A 19,540-nucleotide genomic window follows, 5' to 3' on the forward strand; every position below is an offset into this window, starting at 1 on the left:
CTCAATTAGATACTCCTTAGACCTAATATTTGAAATCTAGTTTAGCATAGAAACATCAGCAGTAGTGAAGGCTGTGTGTGCTGATGCGGGAGCCTTAGGCCCTTTCTATTCCTATCCTCTCCCTTTTCTTTCTCTCATGAAGGGTAAGCAGTCATGCTCATGTACCATAAAGGCACAAAGCCTGTAGCTTTACTCTGAGATGGACAGTTAAAGCCCTTGCCTCCTCTCTCTCCTGGCCGCCCAACCTGTCATCTCTGCGTCCCAGACCCATAGTCCTGGCTCTCCTGCCCTTCCTTTCTCCTTCCCTAGCTTGCTGCCCACCTTCTCACTCTGAGCTGCTCTCATGCTTTGCTCTTCTCTCCACTCCCCTTGGGTCAACTCCTCCCCAGCCTTCAGGTCTCAGCTGAGACATTGGTTCTTCAGGGAAGCCTTTCTTTCCTGCCCAGGCTGCCCAGGGTAGATCGCTGCCTCGCCTCCATTAGTCTTGCTCATTAAGCCCTTCCAAGAATTGTAATGTCACTGTCCCAGTGCTCAAGGTCAGGCATCGGACTTTTTTAGCTTGTTTTCTGGACGAGGCCAAAACAATGCAGTGGACTTTTGTAGGCTAGCATACTAAGCTCTTTAATGCATCAAACAGCTCTCAAGCATCTCTGCCACATCTTTGTTCAAAGCATTCTCATTGCCCAAAATGACTTCCTTCACCCCATGAAGGAAGGGATGATCTGCTAATTTCAGTAATGAGAGAGAATGCTGGGAAGAAAGTAGAGACTGCATTTGGGGGCTCTAGAATGCCAAGGGGAGAAATCTGAGCCCTAAATCCATGATCAAAGAGGAGCCATTAAAAATTTCGACCAGGAGTTGTAATGTTAGAGGTGGTGCTTTAGAAAACTCATCTTCTGGGTATGCCCTCCATTTGGCCTATTTTTTATACTTTCTTAATTTAAGCCCTAAAAACCCCTTTGCTGCCCACCACTGTCTCTCTTTAAGATTTTCCCCAAAGTCTTTTCATTCTTGGGGTGTCAGGGTATGCTCAGGCATCTCATGATTCAGGCCACTTGACCTGGTGTGTGTGTATGAAAAATACACATCAGGGGCCTGACAAATGGGTGAAGCAGTGCATGTTTGATTTTCATGTGTTTTCATGTTTGAATGTGTGCTTCTAAGATTAAACTCTCAGGAGGAAGCCAGTTGTGCTTTTTATAGGTGTCAGTGATTAATCTGGCCAAATCGTAGAGGTATCTGTTGTGGGCATTCTTTATTGATGAAACTGCTGTATAGTGTTGTCCCTTGGGTATGTCAGTGGCTAAATCTGCTCTGCAATCCAAGATACTTAATGCTGAATTATGTTCTACAGCAGGTAAATTTGAGTAAGGGTCTAGTTTATGTAATTTCTGGAGAAGTGAAAAACTTTTCCATTCATCAGTACTTACAGTGATCAAAGAAACAGCTGTTACCCTGCAAGTTCAGTCCCCTAAAGGGCTGATAAAGCCATCACTGCAGTTATTTCATACAACTTCCTTTTGTTAGACTTTGGGTGTCCTAATGCAACCAAGATCCTGCTATTTCATATAACCAAGAGAAAAAGATGATCCCGACAGTCAGGGAGCTTACAGTACATCACAAATCAATTTTATTAACTTAAACACAAAATTAATGAAGAAAAATTCTGTACACAACGGTGGACACAGCACACCTTTATACAGTAAGGCCAAGATAAACTTTGTCTTTTCAGTCTGCAGAGTACAAAAACATAAAATGAAAAGGTTAAAAAATTGTCGACTGTTTGCTTCAAGCAAAAAGGAAGAAAAAACTAATTCAATTGTGAATTTAAACAATTTGGATAATTCACAAATGACTAATTCTAGCAGCAACACACAACTTCAGAAAAGAATGAAGTAGCTCTTCGGCTACTTTGGGTCAAAGCTGGTGTTTTATTTCCCTAATATGATTAGAGAAGACTCATCCTAAGGGTAATTTCATGACAATGGATTGTGTTTGATTAGAGAAAATATTGCCCAGCCAAACTGACCACTTTTGGAGAAACTCTTATGGTGTGACAAAGGTGATAATTTTAATTCCCAAGATTGATGCCTGTCATGTAGTACATAATGCAGGTGGAGAGGAACATTGTTTCCACAGTGATGACAATGGCAATGAACTTTCCTCAGAGTGGAAAGAAGAAAGAGAAAATATGCACGTAGGGAGTAATGCAAAGCTTGCTGATTTCCGGATTAGCATCGTGTGTCTTCCTTTATCGAAAGAAAATGCAGACACGATAATAATTCTGAGCACATGAAAACTTTGTTAGTCTCCAATTCATGAACCATTTTATTAATAAAATATATCTACTATCATCTATATTCTTTGTGGGAAGAAGCATTTGAATAATTATTTTTTCCAAGTAGTTACATATAATACATTAGTGTGGAAATGAAAAAGTGAGGTGGTAGGAGAACTCATTTTTTTTCAAATTGTTTAAGAAACTGCTGTGTTATTTCATCAAGGCCCTCAGAAGAACTGATGCAGGAAAAAATTTTAGAAAACAAAATCCTTACTGACACTTGACATCCATGCTTTTGGTCTTGACAACAGTATCTAAAAAAAATCCATTATCTACATATTTATACCCAATACTTAGATAAGGCATGGCACCTGAGTTTGTGCACATGCTGCCTCATGCTTCACTATCAAGGCATTGCTACCTTTCAATATCATTTCCCTAAACAATATGTAAAAGAATCATCCATTATTACAAATTTACACCAAAAATTCTTTCTGTACATGATTGTCTCAGTGATGTACATATTATACGTTTAAATTAGACATACTTAAAACTACTATGCGATGTGCTAAAATTCAAAGTACTGTACTTGCCACGTTGTGAGGCAGAGGCCTTTAATCACTTATTTCTAATGCTATTGTCTCTTCAATTATTTGATGTTAAAAACGTCTGGTAGGTGAATTGTAGGGTATGTGAATTATACCTCAATAAAGCTGTTTTTTTTTTTTTTAAAAAAAAAGTCTGTTCATAAATAAGTAGAGATGTACAGATTACCCTGGGTATGAGACACCAAAAAGTAAACCTTCTTTACAAGAAAATTCCTCCACTAGTATTCAGGAAACACATTTCAGTCTCTGTTGTGCAATTGGGTTTGCTGTATTGGAGAAGCTGTTTATATCACATTGAAAATGCTAACAACTGAAGCGTTTGCAGGTCCTTTCTTCACAGGTTTGAACCGTGTAGTTAATGTGGCAGACACATTACGCTGTGCTAGAACATTCTCATGGCTTATTTTCATTGGATTCACAGTACTAGAGTCAACAGCTGTTCTGAAGAAATAGACGTGGTCCTCCATTCACCACAAGGGCAGAGGTCAAGACTGACAGCAGCTGCGCATCAGCAGGTGGAAATTGCTAAGTTCTGGAGGCCAGCGCTGATGTGAGACTGGGGCCTGCTGGAACTGTCCCTGGTCACAGAGCAGCTGTGTGGTGTCAAAGTGCCGAGCGCTGTTACAGGTACTCCAGTTCCAAGGCGTGGTGCAGGGCCATGAGGTCTGAGTGGCTGGAGATCCTCCAGAAGGGCATCGCGTGCTGCAGCAGAGGCACACATACACGTGAGGACAGAGCACCCAGCACCAGCCCTGCCAGTGTTTTTGGAAATCCACTCCCATGCTCACCCCCATTTTCAGTATCATGGAAAATGCCAGCTAACATCTTAACATCGCATCTGTTTAAAACAAAAATTCAAACTTAATCCTCCCCTAAGAATACTAGACTGACACGCCTGTAATCCCAGCACTTTGGGAGGCCGAGGCGGGCGGATCACAAGGTCAGGAGATTGAGACCATCCTGGCTAACACAGTGAAACCCCGTCTCTACTAAAAATACAAAAAACTAGCCGGGCAAGGTGGCGGGCGCCTGTAGTCCCAGCTACTCAGGAGGCTGAGGCAGGAGAATGGCGTAAACCCGGGAGGCGGAGCTTGCAGTGAGCTGAGATCGGCCACTGCACTCCAGCCCGGGCACAGAACGAGACTCCATCTCAAAAAAAAAAAAAAAAAAAGAATACTAGACTGAGTTTTAAATTGTAATCTAGAGTCTGTTTCTTTGAAGGGGATGGATATTTCCTAACTGGATCTACACTGTGACTTGAATGCCAATTCCAAGCTTTAAATAAATGTTGCCAAATATGGCAGCTTTTCATGTATCCAGTGGGTTTTTCATGCTGAAAGTTTAAAAAGCTTGTACTTTATGAGTACAAGCTTTAAGCAGTTTTCCTTAGTTAGTAGTAGTTTACATTTTTTCTAACTTAATTGTGGCTCACATACGAAGCAACTTTTCCATTTATTTCCTTCAGTTATTCTTCATATTGACCTTAAAATGGCTTTACCATACGGAAAACATTTTAAATGAACATCTAAATTTTTTTTTTGTTGTTTTTTTTTGTTTTAGGTTTTTGTAGTTGTTGTTTAAACCTCAATCTAAAACTCTAGTTTAAGTAGTGGGAATGTTTGTGATGCACGTGAATAAACCAAGGACAAGGAAAAGGAGAAGAAATCAGAAGTTACATCATCCATGAAGGGTGAAAATGTGAGGAACTTTTATGTCTCCAAAGCACTATAGTAAGTACTAATACATCAGCAAAACCTTTTTAAGGGAAAGATAATCGTCACCCTCCAGAGGACAAAATTCTGTTTACCTTATAGAATAGGATTCTTAAGCAAAAGAAAATAATGTGGAGTCTGGAGTATAATTTGCAATTATAGTTCTGAGAAATTTGGAAAAATTTCAGACTAATAGGAGAATTTGGCATAGAAGCAAACAGAAATGAGGTTTTTTTGTTTTGTTTTGTTTTGTTTTTTTTAATGTGTAGGTAACAGTGAAAGCCACTGACTATTTTGATATATAGATCACATAGCTGCTACATACTGGGATGCAAACTATTACTTATTAACAATGTATTTGCCTCAGATTATCTGTTGAAATCACATACCACATTCCACTATGTAGACCTTTCTGGACTCAACACTATTTTGGTGTATCTGTATATGTATTTGTTATTGAGTGATAACAGAACAGCCCAGAAATGAGTACTAAATATTTCTTTGTAGATTTCTAGAAGGATGCTCTACTTGGCAACTTCACACTGTAAGACCTAGCATTGTGCATTCATTCATACAGAGCACAGTGTGCCAGGTGTAGAAGATGCAGAGATGCATGTGTCGCTCCCTCCCCTATTTTGAGTAGCAAAAATGCACAATAATCATCAGTGTTCATTTATGGCTTGTAGGAGGTGGGCAATTACCTTTGCCTAATGAACTGGGAAAATATCTGAAAGGAGGTGATAGTTGAGCTAGGTATGAAGGATTAACATTCAGAAAAACACTCTGATGGTTATGTGCATTGGGGGACAGAAAATAATGGAGAAATTTATTGTTGGCATACTAGATACGTATGAGAGAAAGACTTGGCTGGTGACATGAGTGGCTGCAGGAGCCAACTGATGCAGGGCCTAGTAAGCCCTGCTAAGGAGTTTATTTGTAATAAATCTCAATAGTTATGATTTATTGCATATTGTGTTAGGCACTATGCTATGCACCTCAGACAGACAGAGGTACTATTATTACTATTGTACTAGTTAAAAAAAAAAAAAAAGGAACTTGAGGCTTAGTGATGGAACAGAGAGGTTTAAATAAATGGCTGGTAAGGAGTGAAGCCAAGATCCATACCAGGTATGACTCTGAAGCTCATATGCTATAATGCCTCCTACCTGTTCTCTGTGGGCTTTCTATTCAGCTGTGTAAATTATCAGCACCATAGCACAGGTTCAATCTCTCTCTCCCTCTCTCTCTCCCCCTCCCTCTCCCCCTCCCCCTCCCCATCCATTCTCTGTGGGATAAGAGACCCTGGAAAAGAGTGATTATGATTCATAGGCCTGGGTTAGAAAAACGTTTGATCAGTTATAGCTTTCCTCTTCATTAGAACAGAAACTCATGTTGTAAAATATAGAACCCTATAAAGAAAAACAAATCATTTCTTATCCTACTACACAAAGCTCACCACTATAAACATTTCTTTATATGTTCATATATGTACATACTCAAACATAGTTGAATTTGTGTGTTTATCAAGTATGTACCATTCAGCATCCTACTCATTTTACTACTTAATCTCAAATTCATTTTAGACACATTTTAAAACTATTTTAAAAGTTTTCAGGTATTCAACTGTGCAGTGTTGCTATTTAACCACCTACTTGGTATTTATTTTTATATCCTCTTTATTTCTAATTGTTTTTCTTACTAGATTTGCCAATCATTATTGCCCTTCCTCAAAGTTTCTTGTCAACAGATAAAGGGATTAGATAGTATTCCTATGATCTTAAGTACTATTATCTCAGGATGTAACAAAGGATGCTGAAAGCTCTTCAGATAATCATCTAGAAACTTTTAGGACAACCATCTTCATGAAAACATATAAAAATACTTGTGCGAAGTGCAATACCTTTTTTCAGAGCAGGTTCAGTCAAATTATTTTGCACGTCAATTGTCTGAGGTTCCATATGCTCCCCACAGACAAGTTACAACCATTAACAATGCAAATCTAAAAACTATCGGTGCAATCAGAATCCTGCACTGAAGAATGCCATGACTCTCAGAGAAATCGAAAAAAGAACTGAAAAAAAATCCAGCTAATTCTTTGGTACATAAAGTATAAAGTGGGCATTTAATTTCATACTAAACAAAGGACTGGTTCAATGGCTGTGTGTCTCATCTGTACATGTGTGTGGGTTGATGCCAGCTAGAGAACGCTTATGTTTTTCTTTTAAACCATACTCAACACTATCTGGAAAGGTGAGATAATCCACAAACAACCCTAGTTGGCTTGTTTACTGGCACTAAAATACGAATGGCTTTAGTCTTCCTGTAGAGAGTATTAGTAAGAACCATCTGGTCAAGCAGCACCCTGAAATGAGGTCAAAGGATGAAACTGCCTTACAGACAACTCATCACAATGCAGTGGGGATGGGCCATTTATGTGGGCAGAAGTGCCAAAGGTTCTACAATGAAAACTTTGCAAATCTTAGGCGTACATGAAAGAAAACTGGTAGACTCTGGGGACACTCCACCCACAAGGATAGCAACTCTATCCTCTGCACTCTTTCATGGCGTGCAGGGTAGTGATGTCGGCTGTAGTTAGCAGTTTCATTCTCACAAAAATAGTGGTCTTCCTTAAGACATGCACATTTTATATTAAGTGAATGACTATAAGAAGACTGAGTCTAGAGGAGAGGAGGTGTCAAACTCCTGTTAACAATCAGAACTAATACTGCACAATGGTAATATTTTCCCTAAGTATGTACCAATGTGAAGATTTTATGCATTTATAAAAAGCTTCTCAGGACAACTGGATACAAAGTAAACTTTTTTTTCTTTTGCATCAATGTTTAGCCACTAGAAAAAACATTTCTTCTGTGAAATCAGAGAGAAATGGTGGCAAAAGAGGAAAAGAAAAATACATGCTAGAATGAGGAGGCCCGGGTTATATTCTCAACTTTGACATTAGCTCTGTGACCTTCAATTATGGCACAGTCTGCCTGAACCCCTAGTTTCTTTATAACATGAGGGTTTAGGGAAAATGACTCAGGGTTGCTTCTAGGTCAAAGAAAGTCTGTGACTTTATTATCAAAACAAAGTCTTTTACATGGATAGCAATGTAGCTACAGTAGATATGTCATACACACAAGACATATATCCCCAATGCCAAGAGCTGACCAGCAGGCAAGCTATATCTGATGAAACAATTTTATTACAATATAAGGCAATGAGGGATTAAGAATTAAAAAGATAAATTCAGACAGAAGAGAACTCAGTTGTGACCTGGGCTAAGGTAAGGATAAGCTGAGCTTGAGCTGAATTTGAAGAATGGGCAAAGCTGGAGAGGTGGAGGGGAAGTGGATAGGGTTCCCAGTTAGGAGGAGTAATTGGCCTGTGGGGGATAGGGCTGGACTGGTGTGTAAAATCATAGAGATGTTAAGGAGGTTAGTCAAGGTAGCAGCACTTGGAATATTTAACTAAGGAGTTTAGACTTTTATCTTGTAAATGGAAGAGGCGAGAGGCTAACACTTCCTCAGGGCCAAGAGACACAAAAAGGTGGGGGTATTTTAAGCAATTTAGGGCAGCAGTTGGGGAAGGATGGACTAAAGATGTTTCTGGCTGGTAGCAGAGAAACTAGGTAGAATTACAGTAGAAATGGAGTGGGTGTAATAGATGCAAGACATATTGTGAAGAGAGAGTTCATGTGACTCGGTGGTGGGTGGGAATTAACCCCAAATCATGTCTGAGTGGGCCAACTGGTTTGGGATAGCTGAATTCATTTGCTTGTATTCAGACATTCAGATGGGCAGAACATGGGATACTTACACGGAGATATTCTCTCAGGTTGCTGAAGCCCTGGGACTAAAAACAGAGCTACCCACAAATCTTAACAGAAATGACAGCTGGAACTGCAACATGCATATGATTCGTTTATCAAGATTAGGCATATATTGAGAGAAGTAGGTATCAGGGCCTAAAATTAGCACATGCTTTTGTGTCTCCAGAACCAAAATTTTGCCTGATGGGAAAACAATGACACATCCTTCCTGTTCTTCTTGCCTACTGGAGCAACTTCAAAAATCTCCTTCCTCCATCCTTCCTCATCTGATATTTAGCATTTATACCTTTAGACTACATATAACATCAACCATATAAAAAGCTGGGTATGTGGATACACATATGTAAATAGAATTTTCCTGAATTATTAAAAATGTGTTAATTACAATGTTTCAAAGTTTTTAAAGCATATACCCTCTGACTTAAGTATTACAGTTTTAGGAATTTATCCTACAGATGCACTTGCACATGCATGAACTGTAGAACTGTTTGGAATAGTAAATACTGGAAACCACCTAAATGCTCACCCCAGGGGACTGGTTAAATAGCACATCCACATAATGGAATACCGATGCAGTCACTTAAAAGCATTAGAGATGCAAAGCTTCATGTACTGATACAGAATAACTGCCAGGATGGATTAAGTGAAAAAGCAGGTATGCAAAAAAGTATGTACTTCTCATTTCTGTAAAAAAAAATACTTATTTGTGCTTTCATATGCACATGTCGTATTTAGAAAGTTTTGCAGATGGAGGTAAAAATACTTTTCAAATTGTAAATAAAGATATCAAGGGAGAACTTATTATGAAACTTATTGTACAACTATTGCTCTTTTATTTATATATCTCCTTCCCCTCTAGATGTAAGTATGCTCTTTAAGGACGAAGATGAAATCCAATTCAAAGCCTGGCATATAGTAAGTGATTAACTATAAATGAATTTATGACTTTACAAAAATAACATTCACTGCACTTGGTGTTTATAACCTTGATGACCCACTTAAACTAAAAACAAAAAATTGCTTTACAAATGTTATTTTATAAAAGTGGCTAGTATTTTTCTCCTAAATAAGCTTGAAATTGGGTTCTATCAATCAGGTTCTCAGCTTCATCTTGGATTTCAGCAAGTTTTAGAATGCACATATAAAATGAACATATTTAATGAAGCCTTTGTCATTGTGCAGAATAATGGATGCTTGCCATTTTTTTTCTCCCTTCGCCATTAACAAGATATTTGTTTTAAATAGTTATCTGAAAATAGTTAATTTATTAGCAAGGCCACTTTTACTAATCTAGAAGTGAAAACTAGATGTCAATGTACAGGAGACTATTTCCTACATTGTTTTAAAACAATCATACCTAGGTCTAATCGTTTTCTCTCAAGCCATGCTGCATTAGGGAAACAAATAATTTATGGTAAAAAAGAACAGCTGGTAGATTTTGACAACAAAAGGCATACGTCAAAGGAAGACTTCCATAGGTAGAGACTTCCCACAATCTTTCTAAGAACAAAGAGGCACTCACACAAACTCTTGCAAGAGATCCTTTTAAAATGAGGTTGTTCTTTTACGAAACAAAGGTATTTCTAACTTCTTCTCTTTGAAGGAGGTACTTTTTATGATACAAATTATAGAGTTAGATTAAATTACTGATGAAAGCCCTTGGACTACACTGGCAAAGAGAATAAGGATGACAGAATAGATTTCAACTGACCATTAACCAAATAGGCAACTGGCAGATTTACTTACTGGGTTTTGTTTCTGTGCTTTAAACAAAATAACAATCTCTAGTAAAAGAACGTTATTTAAGGAGATGACAGATCTCTACAGGGAAAAGAAGAGCATGTTGTATTAGATTTTGAAGGACACAGGAAACTAAGAGAGACAAGCTACATAGTTAAAATCAATTTTGAAGCAATGTGAAATGTTTTGATTTGGCAAAACATTTTAGTGCTCAAATGTGCAGAACTTCATTGGTTTGCTATTAATTTTATTTAATAAACTAAATTGCTCAGGAGCTAAAGCACATATCAGAATTACGTGTTTTAAAAAATTTAATCATGAATGTAAAACTAGGGGAAAGAAGACACTTATATAGTTATATCTAACTCCCCAAAAAAAAGAAGAATTGCATTTTACTCTAACTTTTTGAAAAACTATGTAAATTCTTTTTTTGTAAGTCAAGTCATATTTATGATATATAAATGTAGTTTATAGTCTGAAGAAACTTTTGTTTTTAAACAGGGTCTCAATCTGTCGCCCAGGCTGGAGTGCAGTGGTGCCATCACAGCTCACTGTAGCTTTGACATCCGAGGCTCAGGTGATCCTCACACCTCAGCCTCTCGAGTAGCTGGGGCTACAGGCAGCACCACTATGCTGGGCTAATTTTTGTACTTTTTGTAGAGATAGGTTTCACCATGTTGCCCAGGCTGGTCTCGAACTCCTGGGCTCAAGTGAGCCACCTGTCTCAGCCTCCCAAAGTGCTGGGATTACAAGTGTGAGCCACCACTCTCAGACTGCAGAAACTTTTTGCGAAATCTCACAGTCAGAGGAAATAACTGAGTTCAAATCCTAATTTAGCTACTTTCTAGCTGTGTGATTTTGGCTGAATTATTCACTCTTACAGTGCCTCAGTTTTCTCATCTGTAAAATAGGTCTAAGGATTCCTTCATAGGATTATGAGGATTTAATGAGAAAAATGGATGGGAAGGCCTAAAAGAGGGACTGGGATAAAATAAGGGCTTTATAATTGGTAGCATTTTTTTCTTTGGGACAGGATCTCATTCTGTCATCCCAGCTGGAGTGCAGTGGCATGAGTTCGGCTAACTGCAATCTTGACCTCCCGGGCTCGAGTGATTCTCCCACCTCAGCCTCCTGAGTAGCTGGGACTACAGGCACCCACCACCATGCTCGGGTAATTTTTATATCTTTCTTTTGTAAAGACAGGGTTTTGCCACGTTGCCCCAGCTGGTCTCAAACTCCTGAGCTGAAGTGATCCACCCACCCTGGCCTCGCAAAGTGCTGGGATTACATGTGTGAGCCTGGCCTGGTAGCAATTTTTGTTACTACTATTATTAATCCTACAGCATAGAAAGCCATCTCTTAGTTTCTTTAGCTTGAGTTTTTGTATGTAGTTTTAAAAATGAGATATTGTTGAACTGTAGAGAGCTTCTCCTCTTAAATTATTTCCTGTAGGTTAAATATTAAGTATTCTCTCCTTCTGTGTAGCACTCCACTTTAAAGATACTCATTATCTTTTGCAAATGATTAGATCCTTGTCTCTTAACTCATACACAAGGACGACTATTTATATACTAGTTAACCTGTCTCCTTCAATAAAGTTAGAAAATAAGAAAGTAATGTTCAACATCTCACTCTAAGTTGTAAATTGATGATGTCTGAATCTTTTACAAGATTATCAGAAATTTAGATATTGTGAAAAATTAGTCCATTTTACACATTCACACAGGCAGTTCTCAAGGTACAAAGAGTGGTTTACAGCAGATATTTTTGGGCTCTTATCACATATAGTCATCCATGAAATAAAAATGGAAAGCGAGGAGGACTCATTTGGTCAAAAAATTCACAGTATGTTTTCTGCAGGTGGCTGCCTAATTTCTTTTTTGTGTGTTCCCTATATTAAAAAAAAAGACATGTCCAAAGATAAACAGTAGAAACAGTCTTTTTTAAAGCATTCTATGTTTAATTTTATTCTGTAATTATTGACTGGTTGTTGAGAAAACACAAATATCAGAGTTTATTATCAGAGTGATCTAGGAAAGAAGGTAAAAAAAAAAAAAGAGAAGGATTTTCCAAATAACTGTAATAGAATACTTTTGTACAAAGAAGGATTTTCCAAATAATTGTAATAGAATACTTCTGTACACCTTATAATCTATTCTTTGGTACTGTTGTAAATGAATTGTACCAGCATTTGAATTTTGTTTTATTGGGTTGTTCCTACTGCCATCACCAACATTCAATGTGTATTAAATTAGTATTAAAACTTTATAATATACATGGAAGTAATTGGAAACCCTCTAAAGACTATGAGTCAGTGAGGCAAACATTTAGGAACTGTCTATAGGTTTAAAAATTAAATGATAAACCTCACTCTGTTTCCAGTAAAATTAAAAATTAACTAAAACTGACCGGGCACAGTGGCTCATGCCTGTAATCCTAGCACTTTGGGAGGCAGAGGAAGGTGGATCACTTAAGGTCGGGAGTGAAACCCTGTCTCTACTAAAAATACAAAAATTAGCCAGGAATCATGGCACATGCCTGTAATCCTAGCTACGCAGGAGACTGAGGCAGGAGAATCACTTGAACCTAGGAGGTGGAGGTTGCAGTGAGCCGAGATTGTGCCATTGCATTCCAGCCTGGGTGACAGAGGATGTCTTTCTCAAAACAAAACAAAACAACAACAACAACAAAAGCAACCAAAAACGACTCAGCCTATTTCCAGTATAAAAATTAACTGAAATCTTTTAACTAAAATGTTTCGTTACATCAGAAATACATAAAATTTTCATGTCCGCTCTACCAACAAAATGTATTGAGCACCCGTTTGTCAAAGCTGCCAGAATTAGAATCTACCAGGAAGTGTCAGCATTTGCCTAATGTAATGAGTTAATGGGTGCAGCAAACCAACATGGCACATATGTACCTATGTATCAAACCTGTACATTGTGCACATGTACCCAAGAACTTAAAGTATAATTAAAAAAAAAAGGAAAAACAATCTTAACTGCTCTTCAAAGACAGCAAATACTCGAGTCCTATTAATACTTTCAATTCTAACACCAAACCAAGAATTCCTTTGTTTTTGCCATGTTGTGTTCACTGATGTCAAACTTCTAAGAATTGTAAGTATCAGAAAGGTTTAGGAAGGGACTCACCCACAGAAACCTTGATAAGATCCAAAGGATTTCACTTGTGTTCCTTGCATTTTAAGTAATCAGTTTCATAGGCATCCCTCTCTGCCTACCACAAGCAAGAAAGCCACATTTTGGCAATTTTTGATATTAAACTTTCTGGTGGATACCAGAGGGAGAAGGACTAGCCTGGAGATGGATTCACACCTTGGCCTAGGGCCATACTGGTCAGAGGTGCAAACGTGTTCCATCCCTGCCCTGCTGGCCACTAGGAGGGTCCTGAATAGGAATGGCTTGGGAATTCCAGAGGCTTTCCTAGAAAGAAGATTTGATTCTGGATCTTGGAAAACATTCTCTTTAACTCTCCAGGATTGTGTTTTGGGGATTCTGACTTAGTCTGGGAAAGGTTTTATTTTATAAAGACAGCCCAGAGGGGTAACAGAGGCACCCAATGATGCTAGTGTTGGTCATCGGTGAAGTGGGAAGATTAGAACTATGGCTTAAATGGCAAATGCTGCTTCACATTGAGCATGAGGAGACCTGAAGTCATGTGTGGACTTCCACCAGCACCAACCAGATTCACACAAGTTTGTGACTGAGATACATTCTTTATCTATGGGTATTTATGAAATTATCTAGTTATAAAATTAGGGTCGGTGATTATGCATTTGGTGGCACTCAGAGGCACTGAAGGTAAACTAGGCCATCTTCAGAGCCTGTAGGAAGGTTGGCCATGTATCATACTTAGGCTCAGTGCTGCATCTGTAATCTGGTGACCTTATATGCTATTTCTGGTATATGCTGAAATATTCCAGAAGGGCTGAAATACTATATCATTTATGGAAATATACATGGATTCCTATGAGTGAGTGTGTAAGGAAGGGAATGGAAAATTATGCTGTTGGTTAATCCCATAAAATATTTAATTGTTCTTCAATTCAAGAAACATTTACAGAGTACAACTATGACAAGACTTAGGGAGTTACAAAAAAATTTGAAGACTGTCTCAACAAACCAAGCAAAATAAGATCCCTGAATCTGCAAAGCTCACATTTTTTTTTGCTGAAACAGGCACATAAACAATAACAATAGCTACCATTTGTTGTGTACTTTATACATATCTATATTAATGGAGTTATATATCTTAACTAAATCTAATCCTCAAAATAGCCCAATGAGCTAAGTGCTATTACTATCCCATTTATAGACCAAAAAAAGGGAAATGGATAAGAACTTGTTCAGAGTCACAGGAAGGGTAAATGGCAGGGTCATAATTCAAACTCATGCTGTCTGGCTGAAGAATCCAAGCTATCTACCACTGTAGCTCCTTCAGTTAAAATCTAAGGGAGCATGACTATAATTGATTTCTTAAAAACAGAATAGAAAAGGTAGTACATGAATTGAATTTTGCAAATGAATAAGACAATGACAGAAGGGCATTAGGGAAAGGATTCCAAGGAGAGACAACAGGAAGGAAAAGCTATGTGGCATGGTCGAGGAAAGCTGAGTGGACTGACATGACTACAGTGTAAGGTACGGGAGGGAGACAGATCAGAAAGGCAGGCTGTAACCAGACTGTGGAGACCCTCAGTGTCAGGCTAAGGAAGGTGGCCCTTGGCTTTTAAAAATGCAATGAGAGGCACAACGAGAAAGCTTTTGCTCAGAGAAATGATAGAATTTCACCTGCAGAGATTCAGAAGAATGTAATGAAGTGTAATGGGAAAAGTGGGAGTCAAGAGATTTATACTTGGGTCCACTCCCTTCCCCCTGCCCGGAGAGAGACAGGTAGGACCTCATGATATAAAGAAGACATCGAGTCCTCTGGGGCAGCAGATAGTTTTATCTTCCAACTCAGCTTTGACCAACTGGTAGAGGCTTTCTGAAGGATGTTTGCAAGGTTCTTAGGCTGCGTCCAGGCTCAGGTAACAAGGTTTGAACCACCTGGCATGTCTGCCATGGGTACAGAGAAGGTCCTGCTGGCACGTGTGTTATCTCTGCTCTGGATGACAGCTACACCACTAACAACACTTCAGTTCTGCTCCCAAAGTCTACCTTCTATGAACACTACTAGTGGCTCTTGAGTTTGTGCACACTACTGTTCAAAAGGATCACTCCATATTTATTGAATTCTACTTTACCCTGTTCAGTGCTTAGAGTACTGCACATATTCATCGTATGTTTCACAGAAATGGAACCTGTTTAAATAATCCAGTTATGAGAATCCTGAGGACTGAAAAAACAGATGAGACAAGATGCCCCATCTAGGAATGCTCACCTTTTTTGCTCCTTGTTCTTCTTCTACACCATCTCCTATAACAACATACACCACTTTTCTTCCAAACCTTTGAATTATCCTCTCGAAACAGCTTTCTTTTCCTAGTGAACAAAAATAAGTCATAGAAAATGTGAAGTTTGGGTAACCTAATGTGATAGTGCTTGAAGTTTCTGTATAAAATGCTTTCTTCATGCTCTTATTCGACTGTCCCACTTGTGCCTCTAGGAGGAGTGCTTTTTATGCCACTTTGGTTGTATGTGCCACAGCACAATGAATTACAAAGTAAATTAATTAACAGTGTGGCGTCCTGTCCTTTGAAAACTGATAGTTAAATACTCTCTTCCCAAGGACTCTTTTATTAAAAAATGGGATCTAGTCAATCACAGCATTGCAGTTGGGGTGGTGGGGAAAGTACTGTTTTGCAGTGGGACGTCTTTTTCCCCCATATATAAGCTGAACTCCAGCATCGGCAATTCTGGCAACATATTTTAACTTGATTAAAAAAATTTTTTTTCTATATCAAACTCTGAAAATATCTGATCCAAAGACTAGTGAGAATGATAAAAAATAACTGGACTTGTTTTTGTTCTAGCAGGAAAACACAAACATTGGAATTAGCATATTCCTTCATTTGCAGGTTGAATTAAAGACCCTGAAAGCCTGATGTAGTCTTGTAAAACTCCTTCTGAAATAAATGTCAGATAATTTGGGGTAGTACAGCAAGATGGTACCTGCCTTACCCAGGCATCTAATGTTCAATGAAGCACTTTCCTGGAGGAAAACTGGAATAAAGGTAATAGAATACCCTTATCTGTCTATTATCTTTCCCATGTCATGACTTAGTTTGGGCTCCTGTGGCGGCTACACTGTCAGCACATCCCTGCGGTTAATGCAAGCATTGTTTCTTCTCAGAGAAGAAACTGGTGTTCCAAGTCTTGGACTGCCAATAGGGTCATTTTAATGGACAATGGGACAGTTTATAGTTTTCAAATGTGAATGGCTGAGCAAAGCCTGCACCTCTTTCAAATAAGGATCAGATATACACATGAACAAATTGCTTGTTTGCTTAAACAAATGTCTGCTTTATATTTGTATTTTGCACTAAAATCTCTAGTTTGCATCTGACACAATGAAATAGAGCTAGCCTTATTCAAAGGATGCAATTTAAATGCCTCTTTAGTTGTCCACTAAACTGTGAAATATTAAATCACTTTAAGAAACAAATACAAAGCACAGTTTTCACTGCAAAAATATATGACCAAAAACTTCGATGTCATGAAACTTTTTCCCCTCCTTACAGGGAAATGCTTATGTGTTTTTGCGAGCTTCCCTCTTGTGGAAAAAGGAAGGTAAATTCAATGTAATTTAAAGGTGAAGTTGTGGTAGACAAAAATATCCTTGCCTATATATGATCTTCTATTGGGTTCATTGTCAATTTGGGGTCATGTAGAAATTTTTCACAATAGAGGTTAAGAAAATGAAGCTTAGATTTTAGAAGTTAACTATTAGTTTTATATGAAGTATTCATTTTGATGAGTCAATTTTGTCTGAAAGGTCATCATGGCTCTGCCAACTGAGATACCAGTCATCTCCTCCTATGACTTTAGCATTTTGCCTACAATAAAAATTACTGGGGCCAGGCACAGTAGCTCACACCTGTAATCCCAGCACTTTGGAAGGCCAAGGCAGATCACCTGAGGTCAGGAGTTTGAGACCAGCCTGGCTAACATGGAGAAACCCCGTCTCTACTAAAAATACAAAAATTAGCTGGACGTAGTGGTGTGTGCCTGTAATCCCAGCTACTCGGGGAGGCTGAGGCAGGAGAATCACTTGAACCCAGGAGGCAGAGGTTGCAAAACAGGCTGAGATTGTGCCACTGCACTCCAGCCTAGGTGACAGAATAAGACTCCATGTCAAAAGAAAAAAAAATTGCTGGGTTTTCTGCATTCATCCCCACATATATCTTATTTGATGGTGAAATCCTACTTCTATCACCACATATTTTTTATTCTGTATTGAAAAAAAATTAAAGCTTAATATTTTAAACAAAATGCCCATTAAAAAAATGCATACTGGATTGTAATTTCCTATTATATTATCATTTTCAAATTATTTGGGATTAAACTTCAATGCACATGCTATGTAATACACTATTCCTACTTTCTGAGAAGCTAGGCTACCCGCTTCAGTACTATGGGCTGCTTTGGCATTTGTTCCAACTTTCATGTGCTGATAAACCTTTTCCACAATCCCTGTTTACGACACAATATAATTCCTCTTCATTGATATAGATGAAAATAGAATTAACATGTGACTTAAACTGTTTGCTATTTTTATGGAACATGAAAGCACATAAAAGTTCTGGTTATAATAGGCTACTAGGAATTTTATTCTATTTGATATATTTCTTGCTTTTTGATAGGTATTTTCCAACAATTTGTTCTTGGTCCTTCTTGGGAAGCATCAGTTGTTCTCAAACTCCAGATATGTATTTCTAACTTGAAAGGTTAGCCTGGATGAATCCCATCAGCACCCTGCTGAGTGTGTCTTCCTGCCATTGACTGAAGACCCCATCGGGTCTCTTCCAACTCAACACTGATAAAAATCAAACCTGATTTCCCCATCAGTTAATTGTGCCACTGTTGACCCGGGTGCCTACAAGAAATCTTGTGTCAGCCTTCTTCAAAATAAATGGCCATTCATGCAGCCATTCATTCAACAAATTCATCTCTGCATTTATTGAGTACCTACTGTGTGCTGGGTGTTACAGCTATTATGATGAGCAAGAGAGACAAACCCAGTCCTCAAGATTATTACAGTATGACGGGGAAGTCATACTATGAACAAATAATTATAAAAGTAGTTTTTTAGTAATCATTTAGTAAATGCTTTGAAGGAGAAGCACAGGAAGTGTAAAAGTGCAGGCAAATGGAAGTTAGACCTACAGGGATTCCATTTTTGCCCCTTTTTATTATATGGAGTTGAGCAGCCAAAGACAGCCTTCTTGCCACCTGCTAGAATGCTCATACTCCTTCCCCTGGACTAAAATAACATTCATCTCCTTAGGGTGATATACAAGGTCATTCATGGTGATATACAAGGCCATTCATGCCTAGACTCAAGTATACCTTTTCAGCTTTGGCTTCTAATGAGCACTGCACACTAGCTACCCAGGGCCACTCACAAGTCCCTCAGCAGGGAACACATTTTAATTTCTCTGTCCATTTGCATTGTTCTCACTAGCCCATCTACCTGTTGAACTCTTACTTGCTCTTCTATACCCAGCTCAAACGTCATTTCTTCCCTTTAGCTTTCATAGACACTCTGCCTCTTCCTGAGTGGGAGTGAATGCTTCCTCAGCCATGTGCACATTTAAGCACTTAGCAGCAGTAGGACCCTGTAAGATACAGCAAGGAGTCTAGACCTTGGAATCAGAGAAACATGAGGCTTGAGGCTTGGGTTTGTGAGCTACTGACTACAACAATTTACTTAAGTCTCTGAGCTTTAGTTTCCTCATTTGAAAAATGGAAAGATTATAAAAATTGACTTTAAATGTAAAATGCTTAGTACAGTTCAGGGCATCTAGTAGATAACGAAAAAATGCTCCTTTGCATTCTCTTGTATCATATTGGATTGTCATTATGTAACTGTCTGCTTCCCTTGAGAACAAGAACCATGTCTTTTTTTATCCCTATGTTGATTCTGCCTTGATTTATATTCTAACTAAATTTCATAAGTCTTTTCCTCCCAAATTGCAAGAAGCTTTTAAATCTCCCCAACAAAAATGGAAACTCAATTGATTATACATATTGAATTAAAAACAAAAATATTTCTAGTAATAAAGAAATCTGTTATTAGAGTTGTTTCATTTCTACTTTGTATAATTTTATCTTGCTGTTTGTTTTAGCTTAGAAAATCAGATATTTTTGTTAATGTTGCCTAGAAGGATACAAATATGATA

At 38.2% G+C, this 19,540-nt stretch overlaps 1 protein-coding gene across 12 annotated transcripts in view; it reads right to left on the reverse strand.

The window, feature by feature from the left end:
• Window positions 1–1,607: 1,607 nt before the first annotated feature.
• The window catches only part of EYA1 (EYA transcriptional coactivator and phosphatase 1), a 342,170-nt gene continuing 324,237 nt past the window's right edge, over window positions 1,608–19,540 (reverse strand). For all 12 annotated transcript variants that reach the window (XM_028852737.2, XM_077942831.1, XM_077942828.1 and 9 more), the window contains 2 exons: window positions 15,580–15,680; window positions 1,608–3,591 (listed from right to left, as the gene is read on the reverse strand). In XM_028852737.2, coding sequence (XP_028708570.2) covers window positions 3,511–3,591; window positions 15,580–15,680 — 182 coding nt within the window. In that variant the 3' untranslated portion in view covers window positions 1,608–3,510. The remainder of the gene's footprint in view (window positions 3,592–15,579; window positions 15,681–19,540) is intronic.

This window comes from Macaca mulatta, chromosome 8 (genome assembly GCF_049350105.2).
Source record: "Macaca mulatta isolate MMU2019108-1 chromosome 8, T2T-MMU8v2.0, whole genome shotgun sequence".
In the NCBI taxonomy this organism is placed as follows: Eukaryota; Metazoa; Chordata; class Mammalia; order Primates; family Cercopithecidae; genus Macaca; species Macaca mulatta.